General features: G+C 39.9%; 3 protein-coding genes across 5 annotated transcripts; 1 reads left to right on the top strand and 2 right to left on the bottom strand.

The window, feature by feature from the left end:
• The first annotated feature begins 7,997 nt into the window (after window positions 1-7,997).
• On the top strand, window positions 7,998-10,089 carry LOC147860895 (gamma-glutamyl peptidase 3-like). 2 transcript variants are annotated; one of them, XM_087323269.1, is made up of 4 exons: window positions 7,998-8,588; window positions 9,125-9,280; window positions 9,440-9,604; window positions 9,752-10,089. In XM_087323269.1, the coding sequence occupies exons 1-4, from the start codon at window positions 8,208-8,210 to the stop codon at window positions 9,866-9,868; spliced, it is 819 nt and encodes a 272-aa protein (XP_087179395.1). In that variant the 5' UTR covers window positions 7,998-8,207; the 3' UTR covers window positions 9,869-10,089. The 2 variants fall into 2 exon arrangements, with proteins under 2 accessions (XP_087179395.1, XP_087179396.1); XM_087323270.1 differs by having other exon boundaries at window positions 8,311-8,493.
• Window positions 10,090-15,434: 5,345 nt separating this feature from the next.
• Window positions 15,435-16,878, bottom strand: LOC147860894 (F-box/kelch-repeat protein At3g61590-like). 2 transcript variants are annotated; one of them, XM_087323935.1, is made up of 2 exons: window positions 16,589-16,878; window positions 15,435-16,470 (listed from the first exon to the last, which is right to left on the bottom strand). In XM_087323935.1, the coding sequence occupies exons 1-2, from the start codon at window positions 16,651-16,653 to the stop codon at window positions 15,480-15,482; spliced, it is 1,056 nt and encodes a 351-aa protein (XP_087180061.1). In that variant the 5' UTR covers window positions 16,654-16,878; the 3' UTR covers window positions 15,435-15,479. The 2 variants fall into 2 exon arrangements, with proteins under 2 accessions (XP_087180061.1, XP_087180060.1); XM_087323934.1 differs by having other exon boundaries at window positions 15,435-16,877.
• A 1,550-nt stretch (window positions 16,879-18,428) lies between these two features.
• LOC147860893 (uncharacterized) lies at window positions 18,429-22,821 on the bottom strand. Its single transcript, XM_087323962.1, has 6 exons — window positions 22,665-22,821; window positions 22,475-22,529; window positions 20,406-20,456; window positions 20,075-20,166; window positions 19,918-19,995; window positions 18,429-18,948 (listed from the first exon to the last, which is right to left on the bottom strand). The coding sequence occupies exons 1-6, from the start codon at window positions 22,727-22,729 to the stop codon at window positions 18,789-18,791; spliced, it is 501 nt and encodes a 166-aa protein (XP_087180088.1). The 5' UTR covers window positions 22,730-22,821; the 3' UTR covers window positions 18,429-18,788.
• Window positions 22,822-25,499: the final 2,678 nt, after the last annotated feature.

Genomic DNA, 25,499 nt, shown 5'->3' with positions numbered 1-25,499 from the left:
CCTGATACTTGAGTCTGACTATTTTCCGGAATACTAAGACTCGATTCACAACATTCTTGTTTTCTAACATAATGTCGATCTTCTCCCAAAGGACGTAAGCCTTGTTTTCCTCATTGAAGTTGTTGTACAAGCTCATGTCGATAAAGCATCTTATGTATGTTGTTTTCTTCATGTGCATTACATCCCATGTTGATGCATCAATCTTGTTTGGTCTTTTGTCTCCAAACTATACCGGTAGAAGCTCTACTATTTGGTAGATTGGCTAGGATATAGTCCAAGCGACCTTACTTGGGAACCATTAGAGAATGTGGCCAATGCCGCTCTTCTTCAAGATTTCCATCAACAATTACCAGACATATCAGGGCCTCAATCAAAGGGAGGGAGGGATAGTGTCATACTATGGCCCAAAAAGGAATTGAACTCGTGACCTTATGTTACACTGTTCGAGGCTATACCACTAGGATAACAATTGTAATACAAAAAATATTATTTTCATTTATTATTTCATTATATAGAAAATTATGTATATATTAGAAACTTCAGGAATACTCCTAATCATATTGTAAATAGAGGCATATGGCATTATTCAGAACCAATTCGGTTCAACACCAATCATTAAGCCTCTTAGTTATGCTTGTACTCTTTCCATATAATCTATTCTCTGTTATCATACTTCTCTCTTCCATTTTATCTCTCTCATGATTCTCCCATAATCTCTCTCCCTTCTCCCTATATGTCGTACTAATTGTGATAGTACTCTCTCTCTTTTATTCTTTCTCTAGTACTAATCCTTTCAGTCTCTAGTACTACTTCTGACACCTACCATTGCTCTCCTCTGTGGAGTAGATACTACTGCACAAATTTTGGAGGAGAGTTATCAAAAGGAAGAAGAGGAGAGCAGTGAGGATACCCTGACAACTATGTGATATGTTCCAACGATATATTAATGTTCACGTCTAGGTTTGACAGTGTTGCAAAACAGTGCTCGGCCACAACCGAGGAATGGGATCAACTCACAGAAAACAGGAAATAGAAAATGCACAAAACAATAGAGAGAAAGGTACACTGGATGTTTTACGTGGAAAACCCTAAATGGGAAAAACCACGGGAGTCCTCAACCTCCAACTATCACTATGAACAGGGATGTACAATGGTGAAGCTACAAGGCAACGACCTTGAGCTCACTGTCTTCGCCACAGGCGGCGGTAATACACAGAGGCAACGACCTCTTCGTCTCTCTCTCTCCCTCGGCTGTTCTCACTTCTCATAAAAATGAGCAACAACTTACAGCAGTAATAAACAGTTTGCCCTAAGTCATATTTATACACATATGACTTTCGGGCTATTTACAAATATAGCCTCAAAGGCCCTTGGCAAACATATTCACAAATATGTCCCCGCATCCGGATCTCTCTCCGGGTACATACATCATCCGGCTCCGCAGCCGGGTCTTCGTCATCCGGTTCCGTAGCCGGGTCTTCGTCATCCGGCTCCGTAGCCGGGTCTTCATCATCCGGCTCCGTAGCCGGGTACTCTTCATCCTCCGGTTCCGTAACCGCAACCGGGCTTGCCGTCATTCATCTCCGGACATCCCATCCGGAGGGACCGTAAATCCCAACAAACTCCCCCTTCACTTCGGCATGGGATGTCTCTCCAATCCGATCCTCTTCCGGCATGCTTCCAGCTTGTCGGGTGTAAGTACCTTAGTCAGCATATCCGACCCGTTCTCGTCCGTGTGGATCTTCGTCAGCACGAACTCCTTGTCTTCTATCCTTTCCCGGATCCAGTGATATCTTCGCTGGATGTGCTTCGTCCGGGAGTGATAGGCCGCGTTCTTCGCAAGGTGGATGGCACTCTGACTGTCGCAGTAGAGTCGGTACTCCTCCTGCCGGATACCGAGCTCTCTAATGAAGTCCTTCATCCATATTATTTCCTTGCCGGCTTCAACAGCCGCCATGTACTCCGCCTCCGTGGTTGACAGTGCAACCGTCTTCTGCAGCCTCGACTGCCATGAAACGGCTCCCCCTGCATAGGTCATCACATACCCTGATGTGGACCGGTTGGTATCTGCATCAGCCGACATATCCGAATCGGTGAAGCCGTCGAGTTGGGGCTTACCGGAGCCGAATCGGAGGCACACGTTTGCCGTGCCCTTCAGGTATCGGAGTATCCACTTGACCGCGTTCCAGTGTTCTTTGCGGGGATTGCTCATGTACCGGCTCACCACTCCGACTGCATATCCTATGTCCGGTCTTGTACACACCATTGCGTACATCAAACTTCCGACGGCAGAGGCATATGGTACTTTCATCATGTCCTCTTTCTCAGCCTTTGTCTTGGGGCTTTGCTTGCTGGACAGCTTGCAGTTTGCCGGGAGGGTTGACCCCACCGGTCTTGCTTCCGACATGTTGAAACGGTGAAGCACCTTTGTCACGTACTTCTCCTGTGACAACCACAACTGCTTCTTCTTCCGGTCCCGGATGATGTGCATCCCTAGTATTTGCCTCGCCGGACCCAGGTCCTTCATTGAGAAGGTTCGGTGAAGAGCCTTCTTCAGCATTCGTATCTTGACCTGGTCCCGTCCGACGATCAACATGTCGTCCACGTATAGGAGGAGTATTAGAAAGTCTCCTCCTTCGAACTTCTTCACAAACACGCAGTGATCGGACTGCGTTTTGTGGTACCCTTCGTCGGTCATGAAGGAGTCGAACTTCCGGTACCATTGCCGGGGAGCCTGCTTCAGTCCGTAAAGGCTCTTCTTCAACCGGCATACCAGGTGCTCCTTCCCTTTCTTCTCGAATCCATCCGGTTGCTGCATGTAGATCTCTTCCTCGAGGTCACCGTGAAGGAATGCCGTCTTCACGTCCATCTGTTCTACCTCGAGGTCCATGCTTGCCGCTATGCTCAGCACCGTCCGGATGGAGGTCATCTTCACTACCGGGGCAAATATCTCGTCGAAGTCGACGCCCTTCTTCTGCTGAAACCCCTTCACCACGATCCTGGCTTTGTATCTCGGGGGGTTTCCGGCATCTCCCGGTTTCAGCTTGAACACCCACTTGTTACGGAGTGCCCGTTTTCCTTTCGGCAGCTCCACAAGTTCATATGTGTGGTTCTCATGCAGGGAATCCATCTCGTCCTGCATGGCACTCAACCACCTGCGGCTCTGGGTGTCATGCTTTGCTTCTTCAAAGCTCTCCGGCTCCCCCTCGTCGGTTAGCAGCACGTGCTCTGGTTCCGGAAATCTCCGGGGGGCCCTTCTCTCTCTTAGAGGATATCTCCGTTCCGGAGCTTCGGTAACCGTTTCTTCCGATTCTTCTTCTTCATCCGAATCCATTTCGGGATCGGGGCCGGTTCCGGTATCATTTTCATCTTCTTCGGCCGGTTCTGTTTCTTCACCGTCTTCGGTCGGGTCTTCGAGTGTTAACCGGTCCCTTGCCGGTCGGGACTGCTCCTCGTAGAGTTGATCCTCACCGGTCGACTTGGAGCTCTTCATCTTCTTCTCCGACTCCCAGTCGGCGAGTGTCTTGTCCTCCATGAAGATGATATCTCGACTCCTGAATATCTTCTTGTCGACCGGGTCCCATACTCGGTAGCCGAACTCGTCGTCGCCGTAACCGAGGAATATGCATGGCCGGGTCTTTGGATCTAGCTTTCCTCTCCGGTCCTTTGCCACATGCACGTAAGCGAGACACCCGAACACCTTCAGATGCCGGTAGGACACTTCCTTACCGGTCCACACTTTCTGCGGCGTGTCTCCGTCCAAAGGTACTGAGGGCGATCTGTTTATCACGTATGTCGCCGTCGACATGGCCTCAGCCCAAAACCCCTTGGGTAATTTCGCATGCGCCAGCATACTCCGGACCCTCTCCATTATGGTCCGGTTCATCCTCTCGGCCAGCCCGTTCAGTTCCGGCGTCTTCGGCACAGTAAACTCGAGCCGGATTCCCTTCGAGCGACAGTACTCCTGGAACTGCCCCCGGTATTCCCCTCCGTTATCCGCTCGTATCGCTTTCAGCTCCTTGCCGGATTCCCTTTCCACTCTCGCGTGGAGTTCTTTGAAGACGGACAATACTTGGTCCTTTGTCTTCAACGGTGCCGTCCACAGCTTCCGGCTGTGATCATCTATGAATGTTACGAAGTACTGGGCTCCGCCATGTGACTTCGTTTCTACCTGACACACATCAGTGTGCACCAGCTCCAATGGTGCGCTACGTCTCGTCGGTGGCCTTGAGTGGAAGGAGGTCCGGTTTTGCTTACCGGCCAGGCAGTCGGTGCACTTCTCCAGGTGCACATGCTTCACTGGAATAAGGTTGTCTTCTGCAAGCCTCTTCATCCCCTTCTCACTCATGTGGCACAGTCTTTTGTGCCACAGCTCACCGGCAGTGTCGGCTGCCACGTTCAGCTCTTCCGGACATAATCGGGCATTCATCAGGTACAGAGTGTTGACCTTCCGGGCCCGAGCCACTATCAGGCTCCCCTTGCTGAACTTCATGACACCGTTCCGGATGCTACCCGTGTAGCCTTCATCGTCTAGCCTCCCGGCCGAAATCAGGTTCAATCGAACCTCCGGAACGTGTCGAACATCCTTCAGCAGCATCTTGCATCCGGTTGATGTCATCAGCCACACGTCTCCTATGCCGGCAATCCGGCACGTACCTTCATTTCCCATCCGAACACAACCATGCTCACCGGCTGTGTAGGATGAGAAGTATTTCTTCTCCGGGGTCAGGTGGAACGACGCTCCGGAATCGACCACCCAGGTCGTCTCTTCTCCGGCAAGGTTCAGCTCCCTCTCTTCGGTAATGAGCATTATCTCTTCTTCACTTGCCGCGAGTGCCGTCGTTCCTTTCCGGTCCTGCCCTCGCCGATCCGGACCTCTCCGGTCCGTGGCTCCCCGGTATGCACCGTTTCTCTCCGGTGACTTCTTCGAATCGGTGTCGTCGGCTCCGTTGTCCTTTCGGTAATGCCGACAATTCTTCCGGAAGTGCCCCGGCTTCCCACAGTGGAAGCATGTGGGCCTTCCTCTTGACTGCGACCGGGTCCCCGACTTCTCCCGTCTTTGCGGACTCCGGTTCCATTGTCTTCCCCGTTCCGATTCGGTAAGCAGCGCCTTCGAGTCGGAGGCCGGTTCTTTATCTCTCCGACGCGCTTCTTCATTCAAAATACTTGTCTTTACCGTTTGTAGAGACAAGTTATCTTCGGTGCAGGAGGTGCTGAGGGTTACCACCAAGTTCTCCCAGCTTTCCGGCAATGTACACATCAGAATGATGGCTTGCATTGCATCCTCCAACGGGAACTTGATCGCCGCAAGCTGGTTCACGAATCCCATGAACGTGCTTACGTGTTCGACCATGCTCTCGCCGTCCCGGTACTTAAGATTCACTATCTTCCTCATCAGGGAGGTCCGGTTCAGTGCATTCTTCCTCTCATACAGTCCGGACAGCTTCCGCCACATCTCATAGGCGTTCGTATCGTTCGCCACATGTTGCAGGACACTTACATCGACATATTGCCGGATCGTCGCTACGGCTTTCCGGTTCAGAAGCTTCCATTCCGACTCAAGTACTCCCTTCGGTATTTCCGACCTGTCAATCGGTTCGTACAGGTCCCGAACAATTAGAAGATCTTCCATCTTGATCTTCCAGTCGGCGTAGTTCTGCGCATTCAGCACCATCATGCCCGGAGGCCCACTACCGCCGCCTTCCATTTTCTGTGTTACCGTCGCTCTGATACCAGTTTGTTGCAAAACAGTGCTCGGCCACAACCGAGGAATGGGATCAACTCACAGAAAACAGGAAATAGAAAATGCACAAAACAATAGAGAGAAAGGTACACTGGATGTTTTACGTGGAAAACCCTAAATGGGAAAAACCACGGGAGTCCTCAACCTCCAACTATCACTATGAACAGGGATGTACAATGGTGAAGCTACAAGGCAACGACCTTGAGCTCACTGTCTTCGCCACAGGCGGCGGTAATACACAGAGGCAACGACCTCTTCGTCTCTCTCTCTCCCTCGGCTGTTCTCACTTCTCATAAAAATGAGCAACAACTTACAGCAGTAATAAACAGTTTGCCCTAAGTCATATTTATACACATATGACTTTCGGGCTATTTACAAATATAGCCTCAAAGGCCCTTGGCAAACATATTCACAAATATGTCCCCGCATCCGGATCTCTCTCCGGGTACATACATCATCCGGCTCCGCAGCCGGGTCTTCGTCATCCGGTTCCGTAGCCGGGTCTTCGTCATCCGGCTCCGTAGCCGGGTCTTCATCATCCGGCTCCGTCGCCGGGTCTACATCATCCGGCTCCGTAGCCGGGTACTCTTCATCCTCCGGTTCCGTAACCGCAACCGGGCTTGCCGTCATTCATCTCCGGACATCCCATCCGGAGGGACCGTAAATCCCAACAGACAGTTCATGAATATTGTCTACATTTTTGGAGTTGTGGATTTATCAAAATTATTTATTAATATTGTCTACATTTTTGGAGTTATGAATTTATGGATGTTGATGAACACTAAATTTATAGATGTTGATAACACTAAGGATTAGCGGGTTACCTGTTATACGTAAAACATTTTCACTAACAGTAGATGTCACTTCCACTTCTGGAACCAACATCTCCTCAAGATGGTGAAACCATTAATCTTAATTTGTGCTTTTAGTTAACCATTGTGATTTTCTTTAAGTTAACTACATTTCATATCTGCAAACCGTCAACGTTTAAACATTTACGGAAAAACTACTTAAATTATTTTAGAAATGATCATTTTGACACTTGTTAAATCTCAAAAAATTAGCAAATTTTATATGTTATTTAAAACATGTGATATTGTTGGTGTATCAAGTTTCTGAAAATTGCCTAAAATTGCAAGATTATAAAAGGAATCTATAAGTGGAATGTGCGATCCTTCCACTTGTGAACGCGAACGTGTTCCACCCTTTTTCTCACTCCTTTGATGATAATTGTGGCATGATTTCTTCACAATAACCTCAAGAATTTCTGTTAAAAGAGAAACTAGAGTTGTACACCATATCAATCAACTTTTCTAGTGATACCAAGGCTTATTTGATGAGGAAGATACAAAGCAAATGTAAGCAGCAAAAAATGTTCATATATACACTTTCCGCGATCATTTTTCTTTAACCACATGACAATGAATTGAGAAAATGCACAATTTTGATTTTATAAACAATTAAAAATGGTTTCACACGGGAATACTAGAATATACATCAATTATGCAATCTTTTTAGCTTAACCCTTAGATATTTGAAGAGATCTCTTTGCATGCTTTGGTGAGATTCCTCTGTGGTCAATAAATCTAGCTGCTATATATATTTATGAAAAATCATATTGTGGCTCTTCCAATATCTATGACATTTATGATTCGTTTCTTGACCCTTTATTTAGTATTGCAACAATGACATCATGTAACTATTGAGGAGGCGCATTCCTCGCAAACGTGCTATAACACTATCATTTTCAAATTCTCGTGACAACAAAGTCAAGTGAATCTTTTGATATATATTTATAGGAAAAATCATAAGTTATAAATTAGTATCAACATGTTCCTTTATAATAAACTTGACTCATATAGTGTAAAGATATAAATGTACTAATAAAAGGCTTACCAAGTCGCATGAAAAGGAATGCAAGTGTGTGTAACCCTCCTATTGATGGCAATCTCTCACTTCCCAAACGATTTTTAAATACCTAAATGTACTAAAGGGTTCGCAAAAGAAAATGATAAAAGAGTAATTGGTTTGGTTTTAATGCCAAGGAGAGAATACATCACAAAGCAACTTCTAAGCCTTTTTCTCTTCGAAGTTAGTTAAATTTGGTGTAAGGCAACTTTACAATGTCTTTGCAATTGAAGAGAACAACATATATTATTGTTGTAATGTGGAAATTCTAAGTGGGCCATTTGTCATGATAAACAAATATCAAAGAAAAGGATGTGGTTAAATATAATATGTTATTTGTTTTCTTCTTGGGACAATCTTTCATAAGTTGGCAAGCATATTTCCTCCCACATTATCAAAGAGCCCTCTTCCCTCCCCTCTTCGCAACATAATTTCAATCCTCCCAACCTTCATTTTAATGAGCTTCAAGGTGTACTCTTGCCAACAAAAAACAGAATTTCAATCTTCCCAACAAAAAACATATTTCCTCACTTACAAATAAGAATAGTGTGGTGATATGGCTATAGAATCTAACCCTTTAAGCAACACCAACATATTGCCTCCTTGCCATTGTGAGAAATCCTCCTTAAATAACCATCGATTCGCTATTCTCCTTGGTGGCCATGCTTCTGAGTATGTAAGAAAACAATATAATGGGGTAGCTAGCCTTTTCATAAGAATGTTGAGCGATCCTGGGGAGATTTGGGATACCTATCATGTTGTTGACAATGAATTCCCATGCGATCAAGATCTAGACCACTATGATGCCTTCATCATCACTGGAAGTCGGCATGATGCTCATGGTAATGAACCATGGGTACTTAGGCTTTGTCAGCTCCTTTGGAATATCCATCACACCAAGAAGAAAAAGCTATTGGGCATTTGCTTTGGACATCAAGTAAAATGCTATATATATATTAGTAATTACATCTTTGCTTTGGACATGAAGTCAACATTAAAGACTTATTCAATACTGAAGATTGGATTTTGAGGAATGTCGATTGTCTCGCTTTCTGTAGTCTTCCATTTGGTATTACATATAACCATAAGTTATAAAGATCTCATGTGCTTGAAGCCTTCATTTAGATGCAATCATGTAGTTCTCAATCAACCGAGATTAAATGAACAACTCATGCTCTTGTAAACAATCACTATCATTATCTCTCATATAGGATTGTTTGACATTCTCTCTAGAGTATGATGTCTGAAGTTATCACCAGTGTATGATTGTCTAGCATTGTTAAAACCTTCCATTAGCCCAATTTCATATTTTTCTTTGATGGTACCATTTGTCCACGTGACTTTTGATAGTAACATTCTTTCGTGGATTTTTTTAATCCATTTAGGTTTCTCACGAGTAATATGAATTATTACTACAATCATATTTATCATTTACTATCATAATAATAACCACTACATTTCAATCAATAACAGGTGATAAGTCGAGCTCTCGGTGGAAAGACTGGTCGAGCATTGAATGGATGGCAGTGTGGTTTGAAGAAGATTACAATTACAAATGCCATGTACTCAAAACCATATGGTCACCAATTGCCCTCCTCATTGAATATAATTAAGATACATCAAGATGAGGTATGTACATTGTAGACATCTAGCTAGTTATATCGCATATAGCATACACAGTTGGTGCTAATCCACAATGTGGGAAATGGCTAAGATTTCTTGTGTTAAAAGCAAATCATGTTTTGTATATTCATACTAAAAATTTCATCAACATTTTCAAACATCTAGGTTTTTGAAATTCCACATGGTGGACAAGTTTTAGCATCATCAACAACCACACAAACTGAGATTTATGCAGTGAGAGACGAAATTCTTGGAATTCAAGGGCATCCTGAATTCACAGAAGATATTGCGTTGGAGCTATTTAACTCTTGCCTCAAATATCTTGTGCCGGTTTGTACGTACCCCTATTAATTTTGAGTATTTAGTACTATGTACATTCACATTGCCTAATTTAAGTAAAGATCCATTTTTACTATTGCATTGGATGAACTTCTCATCATTACTCTTTCCATTTTTGCATTCTTAAAACATTTGCAGGCAAAAACTCTTGAACAAGGAGTGTTGTCCTTCAAGCAAGGAAGAGCCGATCACAAAATTTTCAAGCAACTTTGCAAATCGTTCTTGAAAGATACTCATTATAATCCTTGCTATTGACACAATTATGTCTTTGTGGAAGAAAAAATATTGTAAACATAGAAAAGGATTCTCAAAGCTTATGTTTCATAATATAGTGATCAACCTTATTAGGAAGAATGATGAAACCAAGGGCTTATATTTATATGACCCAACTTTTATTATTATTGGCACACTTACAATACCTCTCTAGAAGATATTTGTAAAGTTAAATAAGGATTTTTAAAACTAATTTAACTCTTTGGAATGGTCGAAAAAATCATAAATATTAGGATCTATTCTCTCACATTGTCATTATTAATATGCCATGTCTTCAAATGAAAACACCACCACATTCATGTCTCTATTCCCTCGAATCATTAATATTTCATGTCTACAATTAAAAAAACCATAGGAGATGGGATCATAGACAGTAAAGATACAAGATTAACTCAAACATGCTAAACTTTCCAAACATGTATAAAATAAACATGGTGAGTAATGCTCATACAAGAACTAGAATCAAGAACATGAGTATCTAGTGAGAAGACACCTTGCGTGTGTAAACAAAAGCTTTGAAACATGATGTCTAGCACATGGGAAAACATTAATGTTAATAATCACGTAGCAATGAACATCATGAGTTATTATAATTTCTCACTAAAAGCTCTTTTTGCAATAAACTCGACATTCTATTGTGTTAAGTGAAGATGGTATCCTCTTTTGTGTTAAGCATGAATGTAGACTTAGAAGATATTACGCTTAAATAATAGTCCATGGTAGAATTATTTTAAAATAAAAGGATTTTAAATGCAAAAGATTCATATGTCATCCCTTTCTTCCAATTCACGACTAGATTGGGTCGCCACATTCTAGCCGCTCAAACCGCCCGAGAGCTGGCTACCACAAAGGTTTGGCACACATATCATGTTCCTCACACAATTATCACCAAGTTTTAGCAGAAATTCTGGAAACAACATCATGTGAGGCAAATTACCACATTCCAATGGCTATTAATAAATAAGGCATTATTGGTTGGAGTGTGGCAACGTGGGAACCTTAGTTCTCCTAATTGTGTAGCATGCCCAAATGCAACAGAATCAATCTGACACACTCTGTGGGAATGCCCAAAGACCCATCGAATATGGTTGGGGGTTGCCGCCTATTGCAATTATACCAAGTGCAAGGCACAATCAAGTGGGGAAATGTATGTTGCTTATCATGGCAGCTCCTAGTTAATAGGTACAAGCATTAGGAGGAGAGGATGACTTTGGTGATAAAAGCACAAGAGGTTTTTTTCCACCTTCGACAATATCCACTCAAGTCCTAATATTGCCAAATCTCAAGTTGTGCTAGAATTGATCAGCCCAATAATTCTTTGGACTCTATGGAAACAACGGTGTAGATAGGTCTTCTTCAACCAAACATCGCATCGAGTAATGTTAATGCAAGATATAAGGAGTGAAGTTGTAGCCACTCTAAAGAGCCAATACGATGGCCTCAAGGACGGCTCCGATGGAAACAACGGTGTAGATGGGTCTTTTTCAACCAAACATTGCATCGAGTAATGTTAATGCAAGAGATATGGAGTGAAGTTGTAGCCACTCTAAAGAGCTAATACGATGGCCTCAAGGGCGGCTCCAATGGAGTTGAAAGACAACGACTAGCCTTCATCCAACAATGATCGTCCTCTCCCTTTCTTAAGTCAGTGGGCATCCACATAAGATAGAACTATCGCGTCCCTACAAGGATTTGTATATAACACCCTCATCTGTAAAATTTTGTAACTAATGGAAGGAATTTTATTTTTTTGGAAAAAAAAACAAAAGATTCATATACATTATGTACAAGAAATAGGGACACAATTATTCTTGTTATGGGATTTGACAATATTTGAATGTCTTTTCAAATTTGAGATGAGTGTGTCAAAATAATAGTCTTAACACAATAAAAACAAACATAAGAAGAAAGTGAGAACATGCACCTAGTAATGGTGTGATTTAATGTTAGAGTCTAACTAATTAATTAAGCAAAACATAAGAAATTATAGACCAAAGAAAGGAAAGAGGGGTGCCAAATCACACGACCACTCCCTAGAAATAACATAAGACAACGTTGTACCTCGTCAATGTCCCATACCATCAAGGGTTGATGCGAGTCATACCTTGGGTTTTGCGAAGAACGCAAATGCTTAGCTAACGAGAACCATGGCCACACCATCATAGCCTCAACATAAGTCAAGTCTCCCTTTATAAGAAGGTAGCTAACCTCCTTATATTGTTTACAATATGTTCAAGATCTCCCAGATGAGGAAGAAACGAAAATATCTCAAGAGACAAATAATCTCTAATTTGGCGACTATACATAGCTAACATTAGGAAATGGAATCATCTTGTGTAGTGTTACAAGTCTCTAGAACAAAAGCACACCTTGAATCTTTAGTGGTGTGCCCTATTGAGAGTTGTGGTTGCTTTGGATCGTTTAATACCTAATGAGCATTATGAACTCTTTCACAATAGAAATGCCTGCTAATCATGGATATTGATCGAATATAAGAGAATCGTCGCTTCTTTTGATCTTATACATTCCCAGGTCCTATGTGCCACATTGATATACCTTACATTAAGCATCTTCTAACGTAATAAAGTATTTCTAGATTGTATAAAGTATTTCTTGAACAAGCAATAGGGAGCCAAAAGGCCAATATAAAGAGTCTCGTGAGAGTTTCCTAAGGAATAGGATTGGTGAATCTTATTAGCTATGGGCACGGTTCCAACTCAAACTAAATCAAACCATTAAGTAATGGTTTCACAATTTAATGGTTCCAATATAATCAAATGGTTTGGTTTGGTTCAATTATTATTTAACGGTTTGGTTTTAGATCAGGTTGGTTCTAAAACTCGGGTTTATTGGTTTATAGGACTAAGTGGTTTGGTTTATTGGTTTTTGGTTAACTTTATTTTATTTCTTTTATGGTTTATTAATTTAATGGTTAAGTTAATGTTTTCTTGTTTATTGATTTAATTAATTTAACTTAAATGATTATTTGATTTAATATTTAAATTAATGTTTTTATTTATTTTATTTTTAATTAGTTTTGCTTAAATGGTTAGGTTTAAATCTTTTATTAAATGGTTTCAACTTTTCCTTAAATGGTTGGATTTACCTTTTCCTAAATGGTTTGGTTTAAGTGGCTTGAGAGTTCATAAACAATTTAGTTTGGTTTTTGTTTTCTATAAATGGTTTGTTTTCAAGGCAAATAAAACTACACCGAACCAAACCCGTAGCTAAATCTTATCACCTAGTTTGTGCCTCAAAGGCATAGTCAATGGACACTGGGTTGACATTCTTTTAGTGAACCTTGTTGGTCTAGAGACACAGATGAGACCACATTAGCTGAATTATGAGACTACGTTAACTTTGTGTATAATAACTCTCAAGTATATGTGTATCTGATGTATGTGATATGGTGAACATGCTAAGTCTAGGTTCTTCAATTTAATTAGGGTTCACAATAACAAGAAAAAAACATGGCGGCATAAAAACCCGTGTGAATCAGTAAGGCAAGGACATCCTTGACCCCCATATTACTTGGGGATGGATCCGAGTAACCTTGAGGTTACTTCAATATTCTTAGGAGCCTTGAGACTCCCATATTACTTTGGGATGTTTGTATGGAAGTTCGGTGGGTCGTCACACATTGTTCTAGTTAGCCCTAACTATCCTAGAACTAAAATCTACCATCATCGCGACAACATGTATTTCATTTTCAGTGAAACAAGTAGGTGAGGGATGTCAAACCACTCTAAATCTACAAGCAAGCAACAAGAACAAGTGAGGAAACTCTAGAACTAATGCCTAAATACAATAAAATGAGCTTAGGCCCACTTAACCAGTCTTGATTTATTTAACACAAACAATTAATGGAATACATAAAAGAAGGAAAGATAAAGTGCAAATAGTGGTATTCGAGTTTCCCTTAAAGATTTACAATCAACCCAAATTCTTAAGCTAGACGCTCAAGTTTCAAGTCTTATGAAGTATTAATAAGATCACGTTCAAGAGTGTAACTTATGAGAAAGAGGGATTAGGAAAGGCTTAAGCTTTAGTTCAAGTTCTCTAGAATGCAAGAAGAAGCTTGAAAGACATCGAATTGTCTTTTATAGCATATAAAATGTTCCCGGTTCGACAATATCTCATTAGTCTCTCTTCAATTGTCCCTTTTACAAGTGTCACACTTGTCCCTTGTACTCTTACGTAATGTCTAAGTGTATGAAAATGGTATACAGTTTGTTGAAGGCACAGCAAAATTCCATGTTCCATTGCAGTTATTAGCAATCTAGATTTAAAATTACCAACCCCAGCCCATGATGCAAATTTATAGTTTTAGATTTAAATATTATCAATCCCAATCAGTGATACAAATTGAAATGCTAATTCAAAATAATAACCTCCTTACATGCAGCAACATGTTTGCACTAAATCGAATTACGATTATGTGAATTGACTCACTAATTCATTATCATTGCAACAACTTACTATGAATGATGAATAATCACTAATCAACATACCAAATTAAACCCCTAACGAAAATCTTCACTTTTTTTCAACTTAACGACTACCACTAGTTTAATTCATATTTAGCATAAAAAACAATTACTGATGCAAATGGAATTGCTGTGATTATTAGCTCCAAAACAAATTACTCAAAATAGGCAACTATTTGTGACATAACCAATTGCTTAAATAGAATTTTAGCTATTATGAGCTCCAAAACAAATTACTCAAAGGTACAGCCCAAAAAAAAGGGTGAAAGGGAAACAGCCAAAAGAAAAACTGAGTACATAAAAGTTTCATAGAATCATGCCCATTCTTAAAGATTAAAAAACAGCCCAAAAAAGGCTGAAAAAAACAGAAGCAGAGTCATAAAAACATGTCTCTTCTTTTTTCTTGTCTTTCTTTACCCAATTTTCTATAAGCCATTGCCATTATTTAAGATGCTGTGATGCTGGACATAGGATAAAAAGTTGAGAGCAATAAGGTTGGGTTGCTATAAGTCATTTCTTTATCCAACTTTCTGTATGCCATTGGCATCATGTAAGAGATGAGACCATAGATAGACACAGGTAAGAAGTTGAGGGTGCTAAAGGTTGGGTAGCTATAAAGTCATCAAAATAAGCACTTAAGTTTCATGAAAACAAATTTCTAGATTTAAATTTTGGTGAAATCCTATTCAAGCATGAGATAGTTAAACATTACCATTGTCTGTATTGAGTTTTTTTTAATAAACATGCGAACCTCATTAGTTCTTGAAAAGCCAAATTGTAATGGGCATTGTACATGAAACTAGATAAAAATCAAGACGGAAATACCTATAAATATGATTCTCAATTTATATCCCATACTATAATAAATACCATGTGCATAGATTGATTCATAAAATGCATGTGGAATGTATGAATTATGTTTATTACAGTGTTTAATGCATTCGCAGACCATTCTTCGCTAGATGTCTGTGTTCTCAAATTTCTATTGAGCATTAATGTAGTCTATTCAAATATATTCCACAATAAGTGGTCAAGAAAATAAGTGGGCCACATTGGAGACATTTTACGCTTGCAAATATACCATTAATTTATCTTTGAACAACCACTTAAGTCATCAAACTATATTCAAGTCGAGGTTCAAACTGAAAGCCTCTGATAGGACCAGTATCAAAAGAATAAGGTAGATCAGGGAGCCATCTCCATGTACCATCAAATACATTGTAAGTAAGAACTTTCTGAGTATTTAAGGCTTGAAAGCATATGAATTTCCCGACTCCGACACAATCGAACCAATTCGACAATGAGATTGCTTTCATATCTTCTGATACTACATCGGGCATTGGATCCATCTTAATCCAAACCTCAGAACATGATTCAAATCGCCACATAAGGATACATTCATGGTCTTGGCTACTATTATAACATACCATAAAAAGGGCATTTCGGCAAGATAAAAGACGAGGGTTAGTTATATTATCAGCATCAGGCAATGCTTGAATTCTCCAATGTATTAGCTTTCCTTCCTTTTCGTCGTCATCTTCTTCTTTTTCTTCTTCTTCTTCTTCTTCTTCAGCAAAGCCCCCACCAATGATTAGCATAGCTTTGGGGGTCAAAAGAAGGCTATAAAACAACCCGTTACATTCAACCATTTCATCATGTTTGATCACAAATGAACTAGGAAGGTTTCCCACAAGGATCCATGAGTGTTTCTTTGCATCATATGCCACAATAACAAGTTCACTCTTATTATTCCCTATCACAAGGACTTTAAACCCATTTCTCCTTATGCAGGTAAATTGTTTTTCGTCAGATTTCTTGCTCTTATTCATGCAGGCACATGGGTTTTCACCGGCTTTCTCCTTTTCATGGCATTTCATGCGTTTAGAACCACATCTCCTTGTGTGGGCACATGAAATTTTACCATTTTTGCAAATAGGGGTGAAATCAGCATAAAAACCTTGAGTCACAAGCAATTTAATACGTCTAAAAGGAGGCAAAGCAAAGAGAGATTTAGTGATAGGATTACATACATGAAGAGTAGAATCAAACTTGATAAGTAGCCAACCTCGGGCAGATCCAATGCACCAAATCAAGCCACTATGTGAAGCCGACAGGAAATCCGAATCAAATCTGAACCATACATCTGCCTCGAAATCAAAGGCGACGATGAAATCGAAGTTTTTCGGTGTGAAAAAAATGAGCCAAGGGTTCTCACTCTGTTTCTTGAGGTGAGAAGGGAAGTGGGTGAATTTCGTTGGTGAAGAAATGGTAGAATTCCATAGCTTGCAAACTGTCTTGAAACGGAAAAGAGATCTGAGAGGAAGCCAAGCGAGAATTGTGTTGAGGACAAGCTCTGATGGAAGATGAACAAAAGGGAAGAACTCGTCATCTTCTTTGTCTGCATCTTTTTCTTCTTTGGGGTCCCCCTTCTTGTTTTCCATGAGACCTTGGAAGTCCATTCTTCTTCTTCTTCTTCTTCTTCTTCTTTCTTCTTCTTCTTTTCCATTTCAATGGATGGGTTTTCTATTATTATTTTATTACCCTTATATATATCTACTTCTATGCCCTTGGAGAAATATGAGGGTTCATCACAAACCTTCAATTCAAGCCAATGGTGCCATGTGTCTTCTTCTTCTTTCTTATTCCTTGATCTCTTTTTCCATTGAAAGTATCAAAACCTTAGCCTTTGGTTCACTTTGCGATAAGTTATTGTTTCAATGATCCCACTTTTGACTTTTCATAGCGAGTTTAGATTGTCCTCTTGTAGAGAATTTGGTCAAGGATTTGTGGTGCTATCGTCAACCTTTCATTAGGTTTGGATTGATGCCATTATGGTATTGTTACGAGTAAGAAAGTCATAACGAATGAGCTTTTGAACTTGAAGGCAATGGTATTGCTTACAAGCCTTGCTTTTGGAAAAAAAACATTCGGTAATGAATTTATGGATGATATCATGTGATATATATGTATATATGTATATACATATATATATATATATGGTCAATATCATCTTTCCACATTGTGTTTTAGCATGCAATGCATTTTTTCCTATGTTTCTGCAAGCAATCTACCTTACCACAATTTTTGCATTACCATTGCACCATCATGTTTATGCATTGAAATTCAATAGAGTAACATTATGAATCTCAATAAGCTATAATTTGTGTTTCTTAATAAAAACCTCATCTCTCCTTTAAAGAGACACGAAGATTTTTACTAGTACAAGAAAATAAAGGATAATGCATTGATTACAATTTATCACCCTCAACAAGATTACTAGTTGTATCAAGGTACCAAAAGAAATAGGCCAAGAGCAAACTAGTATAAAGTTAGCAGTAAATCTTTTCTTGAATGCAATATGCATATATATGCAAGGGCACTCTGTTCGTGATCTCATTAATTAGCATCCTTCAAATTGTTGTCTCAAAGAAACAGCGTTGTCTTCACAGAGTGATGACACATACTTCATTGAAGTTGCAAACTAAATTTGTAACACCCTACAACCCAAATTATTATGGCCATACTTCATCTTCGATAGCAAGTCACTGTTTTGGATGAAGCAATAACAAGTACTTCCAAAGATAATCATCAAATATTAACCCCTGTACAATGATGGATAATAATGGTCTGTTCCCTTATGGGTAATTTATCATTTTACACCTTAGATGAAAAAACTGAAATCACTCCATAAACAAAAACATTTCTTACACCCATCAAAACTATAAAATAGTATTTTAATTCATGTTAACTCTAGTTAATTACCATTGTTCAGAGTGATAATTACTATGATTAGTTAAGTATATTTATTAGCACCCTAGATTGCAGGCAATAATCACTATACCTGAATACTAATGTCACAAACCAAGTGGCAATAATATATGAATGCACATAAAACAAGTCATTGTTACCATTAGCCAATTGCATGAAAAAATCCTTTCATTCTTGACTTCACAATTTATATTGAATGCCACATGGTAGATCTAGGACCTCTCATCATTGGCTTGATCACTCATCTTAGATCACCGAGGAAATACATATGGCCTTAACCCTTTGAAGAGTGAAAGAAACAAAGTTTGTTATTGAGAATTATCTGTAAGGCTTCAACACTGAAAGGCTTGATCACATTGTGAATTTAAGTCTTTCATGTGCAGAGCCATTGTTAGGGTTCTAATGAGAACAGATGACTTCTGGCTCACTATGAATCCTACTACGATTGTATTGATATACAACCAAAACCACTAGTCACAACCATGATCATTATGATTATATTAAGCTTTGATCATAAGCTTTTTTATCACATAATATTGGGCTATTACATCAGATGTGTGCAAAATCTATCCGTTGTTTTTGCACTTTTGGGTTTTCCTGAGAGTTCGCAACAAAATTGAGGCACAGAAGTTTTAGGTGCTGGCAAATTAAGCCTCTGAAGGAGCTGTTGTATTTCGTAAACCAAAGGTTTCTGAAGCCCAATGTTGTTTCATTTTAGACTTAATCCATGGTGGTATTGCGGCTCTCTGAGGTGGCTGAGGTTGAGGTGCCTTAGCCTCACGAAGCTCATCAGGTCGGTCAACAAACCTATAGATTGCAAAACAATGCTCATTAGCAAAAGATCTAAGGATTGGATAAAACACCAAAATACACCTAAATTGTTGGCTATTACCAGAATCTTGCTAAATTTCAACAATTATCAGGATCCCCTGTAATAAAAAATTTACTACAGAAGGGTATTCAGATAATTATAAAATATAGAGGTAATCTAGAAGGTACCCAACAAGTTAGGCTATTTTGTTGCTTTCCCCTTACTAATTTAAAGATTTGTTGGAACAGACAGCAGAACAAGGCATTATTAAGAATTTGACACAAAAAAGTTTTCCCAATTTTTTACCAGCAGAGGGAACATCCTAGCAAGCACAAAGATTGCTCTTCCTATTTAGCACAAGTCACGTAGCCCAAAACAAATCTGCTTATTAAGGGTAAGTCACGAATGCACAATACAATTGTCAGTGTGATCTCCAAGAGGCTGCTACTGCTCCTTTAGAAAATGGTTTTCTAAAACAGAATCTTAATAAGAATTTAATTTGTTGAAAGTAGCAGAAGGCCTCATTAAGAATTTGGAAAATAAACACTTCCCTCATTTTAAAGGCACAGATGATGTCCTATCAAGCACTGGTCCCAAAGCATTTAACAATACTTCCCTTATCATTTCATAACCGATTTAGGATTAATTTGAATTCACTATATGACAACAAAAAGATGAAAAGTTCCTGCTGCAAAATATCCTGTTAAGGTCAATATTCCAGTAACCCCTTCTCTTCCTTTTCAAATTTGGGTGCTATGTACTATCTTCTCATATAATCAATTCATCATACATGAGGAATAGACAGGTTATACTCTTGTTGGCATGTGTAATGACTTAAGGGATACATACTCTATGTAGACCATAGTGGCGCTATTTACTATCTTCTCATGTATTGAATTCATTTTACATAAGGAATAGATAGGTTATATTCCAGGTATGATGAGTAAGGAATTAGAGATACATACTCTATGTAGGCCATTGTCGCTGAATCTCCTTGCCTTATACGCGTTCTCAATATCCTTGTATAGCCTCCAGCTCGCACCCTGGTATATATACATATCAGTACCCCATCCCACCATGCAAGAAAGTTCTTACGAGATTACAAATTAGCACTTTACTAACTTGTATCGTTCAGCCATTTCAGTGAAAAGCTTGAAAAGCTCCAAATCTCCACGCAAAACAGCTGCTGCCTTTCTTCTGGCCAACAAGGTTCCCTGCAGCCATACATATGTATGTCTACATATATAAATTCTACTGAAATTGAATGGATAAATTGGATAAAATGTACAGATATATCCATTTCATTGTGTAAGAGCCCATTTTCAGAAGCCCACAATTACAAGTTATACACCTGGAGCCATCTATCGCAACTACTTGGATATTATCAATTATCATTTGTTGCATATGTGCATATATCCATGCTACTTTACTTATAGAAAGACACAGAGTTTACCTCTTTGCCCAGGGTTATCATATTGTCAGCTACTTGTCTCAACTCTTTTGCCTAACACAAAAACTCAAGTATCAAAATATGCTAAAAATTATAAATGCTTCAAGATCAATTTTCAGATCTACTTTTAGATTAATAATAATCACCAATTAAAATTTTGAACCTCTATCGATCATCTATGCACAAGATATATTGAAAGTTGAACCCCTCCACTGAGAACACATAGCATAACTGCTTAAGATGTTTGTTAGTCCAATGTCAGCAAACACTTCCATTTATTTTTTCACCAACTATCTGTAGTCAGCCAATTCCATTGTTTCCAAATTCCATCCTAGAAGGGCTAATCAGTATTAGTGCATGCATAATTTTTTTCTAGTCCATGAATAAGAACCCACGCTTAATCAGTCATTTATGAGGGTTCATAAAGTTTGTCCCAATTCAAGAATACTATTACACTGGCCAGTATAAAAATCCAAGAATATATAATATATCCAATCATCCACAAGGTCTCATCATCTGTAATAATCTTTTGTAAACTTTATTTCCTGAGTTTTCTCATACAAAGACCTTTTCCAGCTTTATTATCGTGTTCACAGGAAATTGGTGAAGGGTTCTGTCACCATTGCAAGTAAGCATAGGCCTCATTCAATCACTCATATCCCATGATTTTTTACTTTGAACATGTGAGTTCATTGTTTTCAATAGTCACCTCCTGTAGATCGATCATGACAAAGTCTCTTCAATTCACAGTACAACCCACTCTCACACTGTATATCCATAAATCAAACAAAGATCACGGGTCTAGCTAGAATACTTGACATTTATCATCTTGGTTAGATGTGTTCACTCTGTCTCCAAACTCTGGCCACTTAATGCTTTGTTAATTCATTTAACAACTGACAACTTAATGTGCTCTTCATCCACATTTATACAAGACTTGCACAGCACTTGAGCATATACTGCTCTACAATACTGTGATCTCAGTATTAAGGGATTTCTATATTAAACTAAGTTCATACTTCTTGGAATACCAAAGTTGTTTGTCCTGCTTTAACCATGGTAACAAAATCTATATCATTCCTCAAAGCTGCATTAGGTAGCGGGTTACAATGCATCTTCATTCTTGAGACCATATTCTCTCATCCTCATTCTTCATCTGCTTGCATTTGGTTGATCTTTCCCAGTGCAAGAACAGTGATTATTGAAATTTGACATCATCGATGATATTTACTTTGGATCCTCGAGCATATCCTTATAATGTCCACATATAGCTTATCACATCAGTTGCTTTCTTTAATTTCAAGTCTCAAGTCTCTAGAACTTCTGGCAGAAGATCCATAGTATAATTTTGGATCTTCACATTTTTATATTTCAATATGTATGAGTCATTTAAGTACCATAATTTGCATCTCATCAGTATTTGTAAACTTGTAGCTATAATGTGGAGTCTCGAGTCTCAACTTTGGAAGATCATCTGTAAAAAAGTTATTTAAATCTACTTCTTGGATCAATTCAGTTGTGCAAGCCTGATTTAATATCATAAACACTCATCAACGTTCTTATGTGCTTTTACAATCTACAAAAGATTTTATATAGGTTGTGGGATGCCTTGGAGATACCATTTCTTGAAATGAGTAAATCAATTCACATCATTGCCTGCATTTTCTAAGTGTTAAAAATGTGGTATAATTGTCTTATGTTTTTCAACAATGGCTAATCAATTACAATCATTTCATTAAGTATACAAATTCACACTTCATCAAGCACACATGTCACAAATGTACACACTATTTACATTTCACAAAACATACAAATTTACATTTGAAAAAATATACAAAAGCATGGCTGCCTGGTTAAGCATACAAATCTAACATTCATTACCTATACAAATCCACAATTGTCAAGTACTCAGTTCCACACTTCTTCAAGTATACAAATTACACATCGTCAAGTATACAAAATTACATGTCAAATAAGTATAAAAATTGCATTTCATCAAGTGTACGAATTTACACTTATCAAGTATACCAAATTAACTCTCGATTGAGAGTTTTAAAGGAATAAATAGGTACCTTTGGTAAAGTTGTTTCAATACGTTCGTGCTTGATGAGCTGAGAAACCATTGTTCTGTAAGCAAAACAGAAACATGGAAACGTTAAGGTATTTTTGCTATTTCCACAGAAGCATAAAGCACAAAGGGGGAAAGAAAAAAACACATATATAAAAGCAATAATAATAAAAGAGAGAAGGGAAGCACAAAACCTAAGCATAGCCCATCGATGCTCGCCTGTTCGATTGAGCTTACGCATCCGAACGCCATGCTTCATTTCTGTTCTGTTCTGGTTCTGGTTCTGTGAAACCCTAAAAAGCTCAGACTGAAAGACACTCAATTAAAACTCAAGAGTAAGGAGGGCTTTCTAGGGTTTTACAGATACATCTGAGAAATTGCGTTTGAGAAAATCTCTTAAAATACCCCTGAGCTTTTCTTTATTCTCCAAATGGCCCTCTCCAAAAACTCACACATTCACACACACACACACATAGGAGGTTATGAATAGCAATCGGCAATGAATATCGCGAAACCGGGGCTTAACGGCTTAACAGTTTAAACGGTTCGGTTCAGTTCGGTTCAGGTTCAAGATTTTGTAAATGGTTCACGTTCAGTTCGGTTCGGTTCGGTTCGATTTGGTTCGGTTCGAGCTTTTATTAGTTTAACGGTTTTCGGTTTAAATGGTTTCAAACCGCGGTTCACATGGTTTAAAAAATTAAAATTTGAAATACTGAAAAAATTAAAATGTGAAATTTTGAATTTTGACCTAACTTGAAAACCAAAACCGAACCGCGAAACTCCGGTTTAATGGTTACAAGGTTTGAAAGTCTCTAAACCGTTTGGCTAGAGCTTAAATTTTTTGTAACGGTTCCATTTGGTTTAAGTTTTTCAATTTTTTTAACGGTTCGGTTTTAAGTTATTTGAGTTTGACACTCTCAAACTGAACCGAACCAAACAAAACCATTGCCAATTTAGTTATGAAGCTCAATCATCACTTCCCAGATTCGTTGGTTTGTGTAGCAGTCGGTGTCTTGCCCATCATAATTTAGCACAATGGTGAACAATTTCGACTCAACAATTAGTGTGTGGACATGATGGAATCAGTTGTCATGTCGGGTCTAGACTATAATGACCATACGGAAGTTGTTATTTCGAATCCCCTGCCCTGAGCCATTAGAACCTTAAAAGTTATGAAATCATCGGAACTCTAGTCTTAACGGACATAATTGAAATGCTTTACATTGTTGTTGACTGACACGCTTCCACTTATGACACTTGATTTGCAAGTTACTCAATATCTTGCCAAGATAATCGAGATCATTATAGTGTAAATTATGCTCATATAGTATTGTGAAATGCTCTCAAGAATAGCTCCCTTTCCATTACGTTCTAAGTTACATTTTATAGACTACTCTTAGCGTGGAGGGTGTTCTCTCGCTCCAATTAGCTCTTCTAATTATGGGGCTTGGTAGGGGCCTAATTTAGGTGGCCTAATTTGGGTGTGGTCCATGTGACCGCCACAGTTCCCCCTTGTAAAAAAAAGTTATTGTGCGGTCGGATCGCGACGGGGCGTGGACGACGGTTCTAGGTGGGGGGGATGACATGGGCGTGGGCGTGGGCGGGGGCAATGGTAGCTGATGGAGGGCTTCATGCGAGACTAGTGGGCAAAGGTAGAGTGGTTGTTGGAGGCGCGACGGAGCAGATATGTAGTGTTGCGTATTTGCTTTTGAACTTCGAAGGGACCGATCCATCGGTGCATGAGCGACTCCACTGCGTCAAAGTGGAGTTGTGTGATTGGTTGCGGGACTGCCACTTCTAGGGGTAAGCGCGGGTCCCTTCCGTAAAGGGTCCGAAATGGGCTAATGCGGGTGGAGGCTTGCACAGTTGTGTTGTAGGCATGCGTATCGAAGGGCAAGATCCAGTCCTAAGTCGAGTGCAGTGGATCGATGTAGGCCGAGATTTGTTGTTTTAAGGTTCGATTGAGGCGCTCCATCAATCCATTCGTATGCGGATGGTAGGGTGATGTGAATAATTGTTGGATTCCTAATTCTGTAGAAACTAGGCGTAGGAGCTCACTGTTGAACTGGGTTCTCGATCGGACAAGATTTGGAGTGGGCACCCATGGGGGAAGATGATTTTCTCCAATAGTTTGGAGGAGATGGTCATAGCCTTGGCATCTGGGATAGCGGTCGTCTCAGCCCAACGCGTCAAGTACTCGGTTATGACGAGGATGAATTTGTTCCCTTCTTGTGACTCAGGAAAGGGGCCCATAATGTCCCATCCGACAATTTCAAATGGAGCTTGAAGTTGTATTGGATGTAAGAGGCCTTGAGCCACTTGAGGTGATTTGATGGCCTGACATAAGTTGCATGCTTTGATGTAGGAGGCGACCTCGTGGCGTAGCCCCGGCCAATAGAATTTGCAACGGATTTTGTCTAGCACCTTATGAAAACCCAAGTGGTTAGACAACGGGTGATCGTGGAAGAAACGAAGGTAAGACAGGCGCAGTTGCTCAGGCACGTAGACCCGGGGTTCCTTGCCTACTTGGCAAAAAAGCAGGACATTATCCTGGATCATGAATTGCTTGGTGAGGGATGATGTGGGCTCGGCTCGTAGGGGGTGGCAGATGTCTTGGATTTTTTTGTCGTGTTGTTGCATGTTGGCTATTTGGGATGAGGATATGGGGAAATTGATTGTGTTAGAGGCGACCTGGTTCGCCTTAAAGGATATGCGGGATAATCCATCGACGACGATGTTTTGGGGACCACGGCGATAGCGCAACGTGAATGTGTAATCCTGTAGCGCCAAAGCCCAACGGAGTAAGCGACCGGGTGGATGAGCCTTCTTTATGAGGGAGAGCAATGGCTGATGGTCGGTTTCGACTGATGTATTTGATCCGTGTAGGTATGGGTGGAAACGATGGAATGCCCAGATGATGGCGAGCAACTCTTTTTCGGTTGTCAAGTAATTTTGTTCGGCTTTGGTAAGTGACCGACTTATGTAGGCAATCGGGCGTAGTTGGTCGTTGTCGTCGGATTGGAGCAGGA

Source organism: Azolla caroliniana, unplaced genomic scaffold (assembly GCF_043228905.1).
Source record: "Azolla caroliniana isolate FFs.n. ecotype wild unplaced genomic scaffold, voAzoCaro1.0.p SCAF_8, whole genome shotgun sequence".
Lineage (NCBI taxonomy): Eukaryota > Viridiplantae > Streptophyta > Polypodiopsida > Salviniales > Salviniaceae > Azolla > Azolla caroliniana.
This window is presented reverse-complemented; position numbering and strand designations above follow the sequence as displayed.

Bases quoted from the DNA above. Each gene is read 5' to 3' on its own strand.
- LOC147860893 (XM_087323962.1), bottom strand. From the start codon at position 22,729: ATGAAGCATGGCGTTCGGATGCGTAAGCTCAATCGAACAGGCGAGCAT. The intron at 22,530-22,664 runs GTTTTGTGCTTC...TTTTGCTTACAG, and splicing joins CATCGATGGGCTATGCTTAG to AACAATGGTTTCTCAGCTCA. The intron at 20,457-22,474 runs GTACCTATTTAT...TTTTTGTGTTAG, and splicing joins TTGAAACAACTTTACCAAAG to GCAAAAGAGTTGAGACAAGT.
- LOC147860895 (XM_087323269.1), top strand. From the start codon at position 8,208: ATGGCTATAGAATCTAACCCTTTAAGCAACACCAACATATTGCCTCCT. The intron at 8,589-9,124 runs GTAAAATGCTAT...AATCAATAACAG, and splicing joins GCATTTGCTTTGGACATCAA to GTGATAAGTCGAGCTCTCGG. The intron at 9,281-9,439 runs GTATGTACATTG...TCAAACATCTAG, and splicing joins TTAAGATACATCAAGATGAG to GTTTTTGAAATTCCACATGG.
- LOC147860894 (XM_087323934.1), bottom strand. From the start codon at position 16,832: ATGGACTTCCAAGGTCTCATGGAAAACAAGAAGGGGGACCCCAAAGAA.